The sequence below is a fragment of the Mandrillus leucophaeus genome, unplaced genomic scaffold (assembly GCF_000951045.1).
Source record: "Mandrillus leucophaeus isolate KB7577 unplaced genomic scaffold, Mleu.le_1.0 Scaffold901, whole genome shotgun sequence".
Taxonomy (NCBI): Eukaryota; Metazoa; Chordata; class Mammalia; order Primates; family Cercopithecidae; genus Mandrillus; species Mandrillus leucophaeus.
In genome coordinates, this window is record NW_012109820.1 from 152,521 (window position 1) to 164,903 (window position 12,383).

The window sequence follows — 12,383 nt, forward strand, 5'->3', positions numbered from 1 at the left end:
ATGCTGGTTTTATGAAGACAATTAATGTGAATGCTATTTTCTTAATTTTCTGACCAATTTTGTTGGATTGGACTACAGTAAAATGAAAGACATAGGCAGTTGATAATAGTGTCATTTAAAGAATTGCTTTTTGGAGACTGGGTGGTTGCTACTTATTTAATAAATAGGGAAAGTAACAATTGAAAAATTGTTGCCGTATAATTTGTAGTCTAGCCTTTCACAGAAATGAGGGCCACATAGCTTGGCTATGGGATTTGGTGATTGGTGGAATGTTTAGAATCTTTACACTGGATCTAGACTGTCCTAAAGAAGCTGGCTGTCCTGGTGTCCTTAATTCCATGGTACATTTTGTTAAACTGATTTGCCTTTTTAAGTTATACCAGAGCTTAGGGCTTTCAAATTACTCTGTCCTACAAAAGATATTGATCTATTTATTCTTCTAAGAGACAATCATGGTGAGCCATTTTTAGCCTTTTTTGGAAGTAATTGATAATAAGGCAAATCAGTCTTATTTCTTCACGATGACATAGAGTTTATGAACCTCAAGGCCTTACAGTAATATTCCATATTAACCTAAAACAGTACATAGTTCTCAAATTTATGTTGACCATTGCTTTGGCTACCTACATTCTTGACCAATGGTCAATTAAAGAATACTAATGATATTGATTAAAGAATACCATCCTCCTTAGAAAGGTTACCAGAAGGAAGTACTGTGCCTGAACAGAATTTTTTACATGAATGGCAATTTTATTAGACATTCATCAGCTATTTTCTCAATATATACCTTTTTTTTTCCTAAAGAATGTGCTTGACCTGCTTGCATAATCTGAAGGCATAAGAAATAACTTTGGTAAAGTGCTGGGATTATAACACTTTTTAATAGCTGAAAATAGCTGTCAACTAGCTCCTTGCAAAACAGTCTCAAATGATTTTCAGTAGGACATAGGAGGCTACAAAAATTAAATCACTGTCACTGAGTAGAAATAGCCACAAGGGGCCGAGCACGGTGGCTCATGCCTGTAATCCTAGCACTTTGGGAGGCCAAGGCAGGCGGATTACAAGGTCAGGAGATTGAGACCATTCTGGCCAACATGGTGAAACCCCCGTCTCTACCACAAATACAAAAATTGCTGGGTGTGGTGGCACATGTATGTAATCCCCGCTATTTGGGAGGCTGAGGCAGGAGAATCGCTTGAACCAGGGAGTTGGAGGTTGCAGTGAACCGAGATGGCACCACTGCACTCCAGCCTGGTGATATAGTGAGACTCCGCCTCAAAATAGATAAATAAATAAATAAAAAATAAAAAGAAATAGCCACAAGGGTATTGCCTCACTGGCAAAACGTTTCCCATTTTTTAATTTGACTATAATTTGGAATGCATTCTCTCATAGTATTATAAATAGACTTAGTCTTCTAGAGCAACCTACAAAAAATATCTTTTAACTTACCTGAATAATAGTGCTGTTTCACCTTCCTTTACCTTGACTTGGTTGGGAAAAATGCATTCCTATGATAATAGAAGATGCCCAATTAAATTCTCCTTCCTTTTTGTTGAAAGAAGCTTTCCAGTCAGGGTCTTTGAGAATGGGTAAACCTTCATAAACCTAAATATCTTGTGTAAAGTATTTCTCAAGGTCTTTCTTTTCTTGGAGGTTCTGAATTGTGGCATAGGGAGATATTGGATCTCTGCAGGGGTAGGAAATCCAAATTACTGCTGTCTTCTATTTGCTTATATGAGTCATTTGTGAATTGAGTCAGGTGCTTTTTATACCAATATGGAGGAGAAATAACACACTTTTTATAGTTTTATTTTATACACATTCAGCAGAGGTTATGTGCACAAACTAAGCTCCTTGAAGGTTTGTTTGCTTTTATATTTCCAGCATTTAGCACGGTGCCCAAAACATAAAAGATGTTGGGTTTGTTGAATGCATGAGTGATTGCAGCCTTCCTGAAGAGTCTAAATTCTGTGTGGTCTTTTCAAGATTGTGGTAATTTGATATATACATTATTTTTATAGCAATTTAAAAATTGAATCATGAACTTTATAGTAATAAGCTCTTTTAGATACTTTGCTTTCTCATATGAGACAATACATATTCTGAAACTTTAAATGGGATAGCCTTGTTGGCTGCCTTAAACCCACAAGAGGACAATTGTTTTTGGTACAGTGGAAAAATTAGCAAAATAAAGATTTGGCTTAATTGAATTTAATTGCCAAAAGACAAACTGTAATTTTCCAAGTTTAAAAAAAATCTCTAAATCGCAATATCAAGGGAATGTGTCTATTTTAAAATAAGAACCCTCTTACTTTTGGCCTTAACTATAAACACCACTTTTCCCTAATCTTACCCTTCATGAGCCATAGTAGGGGTACATATAGTCTAATACTTACAAGCATGGGTTTTAGAACTCAGATAGACCTAAACTCAGGCTTTACTCTGCCACTTACTCCTGTGTGATTTTGGTCAAACTACTTAAACTCTCCAAGAAATCTGTTTTCCCCTTGTAAAATGGGGACAATAAAGGATCCTGTGAAGTTTAAGTGAACTAATAATGTCTATAAAGCATTTAGATATACAGAAATGTTTAATACATGTTAGTTGTCATATACATTGCATCTTTCTGCCTCTTTCATTCATGCTGACTTTTCCCCCCAGCCTTTCTAGCTACTTTTTAAGGACTTACTCTCTCATCCAAGTTCCCATAGTGGTCCATTACTGTAGTCACCATATATTATGATTCCATGTTTGTCTGCCTTCTGCAATAGATCATGAATTCTTCAAGGGCAAGGAGTACGCTTATATTTTTCTCAGCTCCTACTACAGGATTTGCCACATGGTGTTTAATAGAGTATTTGTTAAATTGCTAATTGACTTGTATACGGAACTCTTCTATAAATTGTGCAATGTTAATCAAATGATAGTGCTATTTTAGGACTTAATATATGCCTATTAGGAAGTAATTATTTGGCATTTAAGTACAGAAGATTAGACTGTTACTACAAAGCTAATTGAACGATGACTCTAAGTAGTAGACTATAACAAATTCTTTAATCATCTGTATGTAATTGATTCCAGCAACCTTTAAAACCTTGTATATAAGTGAATCTATTTGCTTCCTTCCTACTGTAAGCCATCAGAATCAGTCCCATCTTTTAAATTGATTTCCTCCCAGGATTTTAAAGCTGATTACTTAAATATAATATTTGATTTAGCTAAACCCTGACCAGCATTGAGAACGTGGTATATGTCAGGTACTGAGGGCTTTAGTATGCTATCTGGTGTAAGTCCTTACAACAACCCTACTAGATATAGGTACTCTTGTCTTCCATGCCTTTATGATTAGAAACTAAAGTTTAGATGGGTAATTTGCACTATGTCACAGAGATAGTAAGTGCTAGATCCAGGATTTGAACAAGCGTTCAATACTTTATATGTATTACCTCAAGGCCAAGCATGGTGGTCCACGCCTGTAATCCTAGCACTTTGGGAGACCAAGGTGGGCAGATCACTTGAGGTCAGGAGTTCGAGACCAGCCTGGCTAACATGGTGAAACTCTGTCTCTACAAAAAATACAAAAATTAGCCGAGGGTGGTGGCATGCACCTATAGTCCCAGCTACTCCAGAGGCTGAGGCAGGAGAATAGCTTGAACGCAGGAGGTGGAGGTTACAGTGAGCCAAGATCGTGCCACTGCACTCCAGCCTGGGCAACAGAGTGAGACTCCATCTCAAAAAAAACCACAAAAAAACAAACTTTATATTTATTGCCTCAAATTAAATTTTTAAAGATGATAAAGTTCAAATAAAACTTAGGCAGTGTGATTCTGGGGCCTAAAGTTTTATTTGTACTTTATTAATGCATATAAAGTATCTCATGCTTGTCTCAGAGTAGTTGTTCAAAAATGATAGTTTTTTCTCTTCTGATAAATTAAAAGATGATTATGTAAAAACCAGTCACCTGGGCCTTGTAAGGAAACATAACTGTCCAAACCTATCTGGGCTTTTACGTTCCTTGTTGCATTGTTGTTGACCATCTTATTTTCCTCTGAGAGGATGTTCCAACATATAAGAAATCAAGAATATCACAAAAGGGTGCAGAATAGTAGGTTTGTCTTGTTTCAAAATTCAGTTTTCTTTTTCACTAAAGATTTGTCTTATCAAAAAACAAGTTACTTTTTTAAGGCATCTGTGTGAAATTTTAGGTGTGGTTTTTTTTCATCACTGTGTATATTTGTCTAATATCTTGAGTAATAAACATTTGTCATTTTTAGATTTTTAAAAAGTCATCTTTGCAGTTTGATTTGAATATGGATTAACTTGATGTCCAATATCTTAAGATCCAGATAACTCACACACAATTTTAATAATAACTTGCACACAATTTTACTAATATATAAATTTAGAAATTCAGTAGGTCAAATATTTTCTGATTGTTATTATTACATATAGCAAAATCCTGGTATAACACAGTTTACCATTATTTTCTTTCTGAACATCAGCATTATACAGAGGTTGGTTCTATGATGTTTAGAAAAAATGCTTTAAAGATACTTAAAGCCCTGTATTTCATGCAGGCATTGTTCATCTTTTTAAAAACAGGTAAATCAACAGACTGGGAAGATGATGGTTGGGGAGCATGGGAAGAAACCGAACCCCAAGAACCTGTAAGTCTTTATAAATGTATGCATGTTTTTTGATAGTGGCATTTTCCTTTTGTAATGATGGTGACATATTTCAGTGTCAGGTTGACATTTTAAAATCTATGTCAAGAACATTTTTGTGCTTACCTAATAGTACTTAACTAGATACTTCTTCTTAAGGAACTTAATGACATTGTAGCTAAAGCGGGTGTCTTCGTTCATTTTGTGTTGCTATAACAAAATACCTGAGACTGGGTAGTTCATAATGAACAGAAATTGGCTCACAGTTCTGGACGTTGGGAAGTCCAGGATCAGCAGCCAGTATCTGGCAAGAGCCTTCTTGCTGCATCATAATACGGTGAAGGTGATAGGACCAGAGGGTGGTGGGGAGGGTGGGAGGGAAGAAAACATGGGCCAAACTCCTCTTTTTATTACCAGTTCGCTCCCAGAATAATGAACCTGCTCCCTTATTAATGGCCTTAATCTATTCACTCTGCTCTCATGACCTAATTACCTCTCATTAGGCCCCACTTCCCAACACTGTTGCGTTGGGAATTAAACTTTCAACACATGCTTTCTGGGGGCACATTCAAACCATAGCATTGGACTAAATAGAGAATAATTGTTTTAGGATTCTTTATCTTTCATAAATTATTCTTTTACATTCTTTTACTATTCACTCAAATATTTGCTGTACCTACCATATTCTAGGCATTTTTTGTAGGTGCCGGGAGTATAGCAAGGAACAAAGTAGACAAAGTTCCTATATATGTTAGTATATTTTCACATATGAGTAATAAAAAAAAAAATCTAACTTTAATTGGCTTAAATACGAAGAAAATTTATTTGCTTACATAGAAGGAAGTCCAAAGACAGAATGGACTCCTGGGTTGGCTGATTAGGCAATTCAAATATGTCAAGTTCTTTCCTTCTGTCTACTTTGTATATGCAGTGTTGGCTTCATCCTAATGCCTGTTTCACTCACAGATGTAGTGTGGACATGTTTCTTCATTAATGGTTAGAGGGAGAAAAAGACTCAGGCTTTTCATGACTCTTTCAGGAATTGGGGAACTACTTTCTTAGATGTCTGTAGCAAACTTTTCCTTATATCTTCTTGGCCAGGATTGGGCCACATGCTCATTTCTGAACTAATCACTGGCAAGGGATACGAGATATTCATTGTTGAATCATATTATTCCTTGGAGTTAGAGGATAAGAGGGTCAGCTTCTCCTGAGGCCCATGGCAACATGGGAGTTGATACCTGAACAAAATCAGGACTTTGTTTTAAGAAAGAAGAATGAATATTAGATAGGTCTTCTTACAGTCCTGTTTCTAGGAGCTTACACTCTATGAGAGGGAGACATAAAAAAGAAAGATGGATGAAAAAGAATTCAAATGGTAGTGTGATAGCAAGTTATCAAGTGACTGCTGTAGGTTGGGTGGTTAAGGAAGTCTTTTCAGAGGATGTGACAGTTCAGCTGAGATCTAAAAGGCAACATGGAGTCAACAACGTGAAAATCTGTCGGAGAGGATCCTAGGCCAGGGCGACAGCTCATGGAAAATCTCAAGGCAGGAATGGGCTTGAGAGTTCGAAGGAACATAAAGGCCAGTGTGATGTAGCAGGACTGAGACTGTTACAAGATGGGACAGAGAAGAAAGCAGGCCAGATGTCAAACTTTGTGAATTTGGTGTTTATTCTAAATGCAATGGAAAACCACACTTACCCGATTTCTGGCTTTGACGGCTCACCTTGGCTGCTCTTTGGAATAGGTTGAAGTAGGGAGCAAAAGTAGAAGCAGGGAGACCAATTTCAAGGCTGTTGCAGTAGCTTAGTTGAGAGATGATTGTGGCTTTGATTAAGGTGGTATCATTCACAAATATTAACAAATACTATCTTCCCCGATAGTATTAAGTAGGTTAGTTTAATGGATGGATTCCGGATAATTTTCAGAGGTAATGATAAGACTTTCCAGTGAGCTGGTTATGAAGGATGAGAGGAAAGTGAAAAACCAATAATAACTTATTTGATCTGGGGTGTGGTATGAAATAGATAAAACATGATTGTTGAAAGGTTGACATTCTCAAAAGGTGAGTAATAGATGCCATTCTCTTTACTTTTGTTAATATTTGAAAATATCCATAATAAGAAGTTTTTTAAAAACCCTGCCAGATATTTGGCTTGCGTAACTGGAGGGATGTTGTGTCATACTGAGTTGGGGAAGATGAGGAAAAGAAGAGCTTTAGCAGAGAAATCAGAGAGCATCATGTGCTAAGAAGTAGAGATATGCTCATGTAATAGAGATTTATGGAAAAACTCCATGAGGAGATTAAGAACAGGAAACCATTTCAGAAGACCTCTAGGAGAATTAGGATGTGTTGAATAGGATAAAATGCAGCTCAGGGAAGTTGGTTACCACAGCACCTCCATGAACAACACCTGGTCCTCTTCTAATGCTATGTCAAAATGGAGCCTCAGCTACTCTGCTTTTCCTAAGACTGACTGGTTTCTGCTTACTCAGGACTATGTCTCTTGCTTGTGGTTGTCTTAGATTATTTCTCCTTCTTTGTTTCACATTCAGAGCTCATATGAAGATTTTACTGAGTCTGTTGATTACAACCTAATATCCTAATATAGGATATTTGGGGAGGGGGACATACTGTTTATACCAGGCCACTTCATGGGACATCAGCAGCTCTATTTTTGCTGCCTCCTAGTCAGGCATTCATCAGCAGTTTAATTCGCTATGGCAAGAATGAGGAGGGGAGGGAAGGAAAGGAGGGGTTTGTGTAAACAAGCTTGAAGATTCTTCATGACCCTATGAAAGTAACCTTTCAGAAAGGGATGTACTTTGAGAATTTCCCAGAAAGGGATAGTGTAAATGGCAGTTACCTTACATGTGGTATTTGGTACACTTACTTTTAGTATTTGCTTTCTGAAATCATGTAGCTAAGTTACCATTGTGAATAATGTAAGAGACTTCACATGTGGTATTTGGTACACTTACTTTTAGTATTTGCTTTCTGAAATCATGTAGCTAAGTTACCATTGTGAATAATGTAAGAGACTTCCAAGTCAGTTTGAGGTTTTCTGGGATAAACCTCACAGGCACTGCATATTAAAGTGGACACATGTGTTTATAATTTCAGAAGCGGTTCCAGTGTGACAGTTATTATTACATATGTAAAATAGTGCCGGTGCTGAGCTACAGTATAATATTTATTTCAGACCCAGGTGGCCACATGTTAAAGAACCCACTGATACATACTTGGCTTTTTCTGTAATGGATATTTGTTAATATTTGTGAATGACATAGTTAGGCATTTGTGTGTGAGGCAAGCTGTCTTTAAAGGTATCTACTAATTCTTCCCCGATAGTATTAAGTGGGTTAGTTTAGTCATAATGTGCCACAGACTTGCCTTTTGGCTCATCTAAAACGTGCCTTCCTAAGTGTGTGCTGTTTTATGGCATTATAACCTAATGAGTAGAAAAGAAGGAAAAGGTGCTACGCAGTGGGGTCAGAGAAGCAAGTAGGTCTGATGTGAGGCTTTGTAAATTTGAAATGTATTCTAAATATGATCGGAAACCACATTATCTGATTTCTGGTTTTTCAAGCTCACCTTGGCTGCTCTGTGGAATAGGTGTAGTTTTTCTTTCTTTTTTTTTTTTTTTTCTTAATTAGCTATATTATTCTTTTAATTTCTTCTTAATTAGCTGTATTTCTCATACTCATGAGGGTCATGGGCCTCTTTATTTTGCAGTATTTCAATTTGATGTGCCAGTGTTGCGGCTGATTCTGAGTGACGTCGACAATGATAGCATAGTTAGAATGCATAAGCGTTAACACAGTTCCTTTAAATCTGACCTGTAAAGCATGGCTTCTTTTTTCAGCAAGGATATACTAAATCTAGAGATAACCTAAATCGAGGGGTCTCTAGGGATAAATCTAAGGATCTTTTAACTGATGTAGTTAAAAGCTGAAAGATGCTTCTACTCATTCTAAAAACATATAAAAATACTGACATGTAGAACATTTCTTCATCTGGATAAAATCGGAATATTTACAAATGGCCCTAATAGATGAGAGTAGCTTGGTGTTCTTTTTCTTGATAGATTTGCTCATGCTGTGGCTTAACAAACAAAGCAAGTGAAACAGTATTGCTAGACCTCATTCACAACAATTTTGGGTGTACCAATTATTCCTAGCTGTTCTTATTATCCACCTTTGAACCCCTGTACCTTGTCATGGGTCATATGTACATGGTGAGGGAGAATACATTTGAGTGACAGTAAAAGTAGGCAGGTACAATGAAGTTCAGAGGTTATCTAGTTGTTTAAGTTATCCTGTTTGTTCAAGAGAGCTTCTTTGAATTTGAATCCTTTCCTTAAGACATCTTTGTTAAAGGAGACTGGTGGGTGGGAACAAAATGGCACTATGGCCAGAGTAAGGACTATGACCTCTCCCTCGAACAGCCGCTTTCTGTATGTAGCACTATTACGAAGTTTTGCTGAGCAGAATGTTTTATACCAGGCCTATTAGGAATCTACTCAGCTGAGGTAAGAGACTCCTGTTATTTCTACTACCTTCTGTGATTATGAACAACTCCAGAACTATAACCAGCTCCAGAGGCAAGAATTAGAATAAATGTTGGCAGATGTGTGAAATGTAAAAGTATATGCTCTAGTTGCCTAGTTAGAATGTAAAGGAGTGGAAAGAGAAACTTTTATTCTCTCTTATTAGGAACAGATAGCAGGCTCAAAACCTACCTCCTCTGAGAGTCTGAGTCTTATCCACATTAAAGAAGGAACCAGGATTGGAAGAAGTGGAATGTCTTGAAGTCAACTTACAGTTGTGTCATGGCATTATAATTATAAAAACAATTATAGAGGCCAGGCTCAGTGGCTCACGCTTGTAATCCCAGCACTTTGGAAGGCTGAGGCAGGCAGATCACTTGAAGTCAGGAGTACGAGACCAGCCTGGCCCAAATGGCAAAACCCTGTCTCTAACTAAAAATATAAAAATTCGCCAGGCGTGTTGGCACATGCCTGTAATCCCAGCTACTTTGGAGGCTAAGGCAGGAGAACTGCTTGAACCTGGGAGGCGGATGTTGCAATGAGCCGAGATTGCACCACTGCGCTCCAGCCTGAGCAACAGAGTAAGACTCTGTCTCCAAACAAACAAACAAACAAACAAAAAACAATTATAGGATTCTTCACCAGTTGCCATTGGGTTGAGGTTATTATAAGCAGAAGAAGGTAAATTTTTCTTCTGTGTTAGTCTGGCATTACGGAGATGGTGTGTTTTGCTCTTCAGGAGTGCTGTGGTACTGCGTAGTTAAGCCACAGGAGGGGAAGCAAAGAGGAAAGGAGCAGCAGCCACTGCCACTGAATGCTGACAGGGAGGCCAACTCGCTGCTACTGAATTCAGCAAAAGACTAAAAACTCCACAGTGCTTTTTATCTCCACAAGTCTGTTAGCTCTTTGAGAGTAGTTTCTTATTTTTATGGCAGAAAATGACTTTTATGTTCAGAGTGACAGTACTGGGATCTGGACAAGGCTTTTTTAGGAAAGGAGAAAGCCTCTTTTTTTTCTGACTCTAGGTTGATTCTGATTCTATTAATAGGTGTTAGCTATAATAATGGCTTAGTGAAGAAAGCATATTTTAATATGCACTATCAGCGTAGCCAGCTATGTCCAAGGAAGTGTGCATGTATAACACTGGTAGGCTTAGGAGCTTTAATGGTTTCTATGATAGAAGACAAACATCTTTCTGCTATAGCTATTTCGTGTCTGTATTCATCTGCTCAGGCTGCCGTAACAGAGTACCACAGACTCGGTGACTTAAACAACAAAAACTGATTTTTTCCCAGTTCTGGAGACTAGAAGTCTAAGATCAAGGTGCCATTGGGGCTGATTTCTGGTGAGGCCTTTCTTCCTGGCTTGCAGACAACTGCTTTCTTGCCGTGTCCTCATTTGGCCTTTCTTCTGTGTACACATGCTGGGAGGGAAAGAGCAAGTTCTGGTGTCTCTTCCTCTTATGAGGACACCAGTCCTAACCAACTCTTATGAGCTCATTTGCATTTAACCTAAATTACCTCCTTAAAGGCCCTATGTCTAACCAAGTACAGTCACTTTAGGGTTAAGGCATCAGCATTTGAATTGGGGTGGGGGCAAGGGGACACAAGTCAAGTTCATTGGCAAGTGTACTGAATTGGGCAAGTGACAAAAGTAAGGTTAAGGAATTACTACTTGCCTGTAAATAAGTACAGTAAGAGACTGAAAAGGCAAGTAGAACAAGCTTTTAAAATGGATTGGGATAGAAGAAAGATGGATTGGGATAGAAGAAAGATGGATTGGGATAAAAGACAAGGTAAAACAAAGATCTTCCTCTATACTAACTTGATTTTAAGTGATATGATCACAAGATAGTGGCTGGCTTGGGGACATTGGAAAAGAAGGTAGATGTACTATGCCGTCTACTGACTGATGATCCTATAACAAATAGTAAATAGCTTTGCTGTTTTTTTTTTTTTTTTTAACACAGTATTATAAAGGCTTTTAGTTGGTATTATAATTGTTTTGCTATGAGAAAGAAGTAATTAGAGGAGAATATTTTGTTCAGCCTTATGCTGTAAAGGGAATTGAGGCAGTTTGGGAAGAAGCTTGAAAGGCTTAATTTAATTTCATAGCAAGACTGATTTAATGGACTTTCCTTCATTGGTGTATTAAGGCCAACGGTAGGAAGTATAGACTTGGGAATTTGTGCAATTGTAAATAGGTGGTAAATGGATAGTGGTTACTGGATCAGGAAGCACTGGAAGGTTCTGGGTCAATGTCTTCAGTTAAGGTAGGCAGCATGGAAAATTTCCATTCAAAGGAGTCTTTGAAATGTGCTCCATCTGTTTTACAGAAACTGTTATAACAGTTTAGAGAGGCAATTATGATTTAGCAGATTAACAGACAATAAAAGCATGCTGATCAGATAGAGGCCCCAGAGAAATGTTTGTTTACAGGCTGAGAAGTGGATATAGCACGACCTGATTAGAGATTCCTAGAATATTAGTAATCTGGGATGATGTTGGAAAATGTTTTGCCTTATTTCGTTATTTTCGTTAGGCTCTCATGCCACCTGCCACACAGGCGACATGAGCACCAGATTGGCCAGAGGTGGAAGGAGAACACTTGCACAGTAAGGATATGCCCCAGGTTATCCTCTGAGGCTGGGCAAGGGTCTCCTTCTCATTAGGCCATTTCTTATTAGGACTTTGGACTTTGGATTGTCAGAAACACGCATTTTGCCAAAGATCTTCCTTTCTATGTTAATACAAGCTTGGTCTAGCCTAGTAATTCTCAACCATGGGCGATTTTTGCCTCCTCAGTGAATATTTAGCAATGATTTGGCATCATCTGGAGACATTTTTGGCTTTCACAGCTTGAGGGAGGTGCATCTGGTGAGTAGAGGCCAATAATTCTGCTAAGCATCTTTCAGTGCACAGAACAAAGGATTTTCTGGCCCCAAATGTCAACAGCGCTGAGGTTGAGAAACCTTGGTTTATTTAGCCCGTGGCTTTTAATGTAACCCTCCCAGTCTGTCTTTTTGCCTTTTCCCCATTTTGTTCTCCAAAACTTTTTGACCTTCAGAGCATTTGATCTATAAGATCATTAATTTAATTTTAGTAGAGTTTGGTGAAGTGATTTGCTGTTGTGAAAAGCGCAGCTAAATAATTGCCAGGAGACA

At 37.9% G+C, this 12,383-nt stretch overlaps 1 protein-coding gene across 1 annotated transcript in view; it reads left to right on the forward strand.

Annotated features, from left to right (window-relative positions):
- Positions 1–12,383, forward strand: part of RAB3GAP2 (RAB3 GTPase activating protein subunit 2 (non-catalytic)) — a 133,426-nt gene that overhangs the window by 42,443 nt on the left and 78,600 nt on the right. The window contains exon 2 of the mRNA XM_011969738.1: positions 4,606–4,670. Coding sequence (XP_011825128.1) covers positions 4,606–4,670 — 65 coding nt within the window. The remainder of the gene's footprint in view (positions 1–4,605; positions 4,671–12,383) is intronic.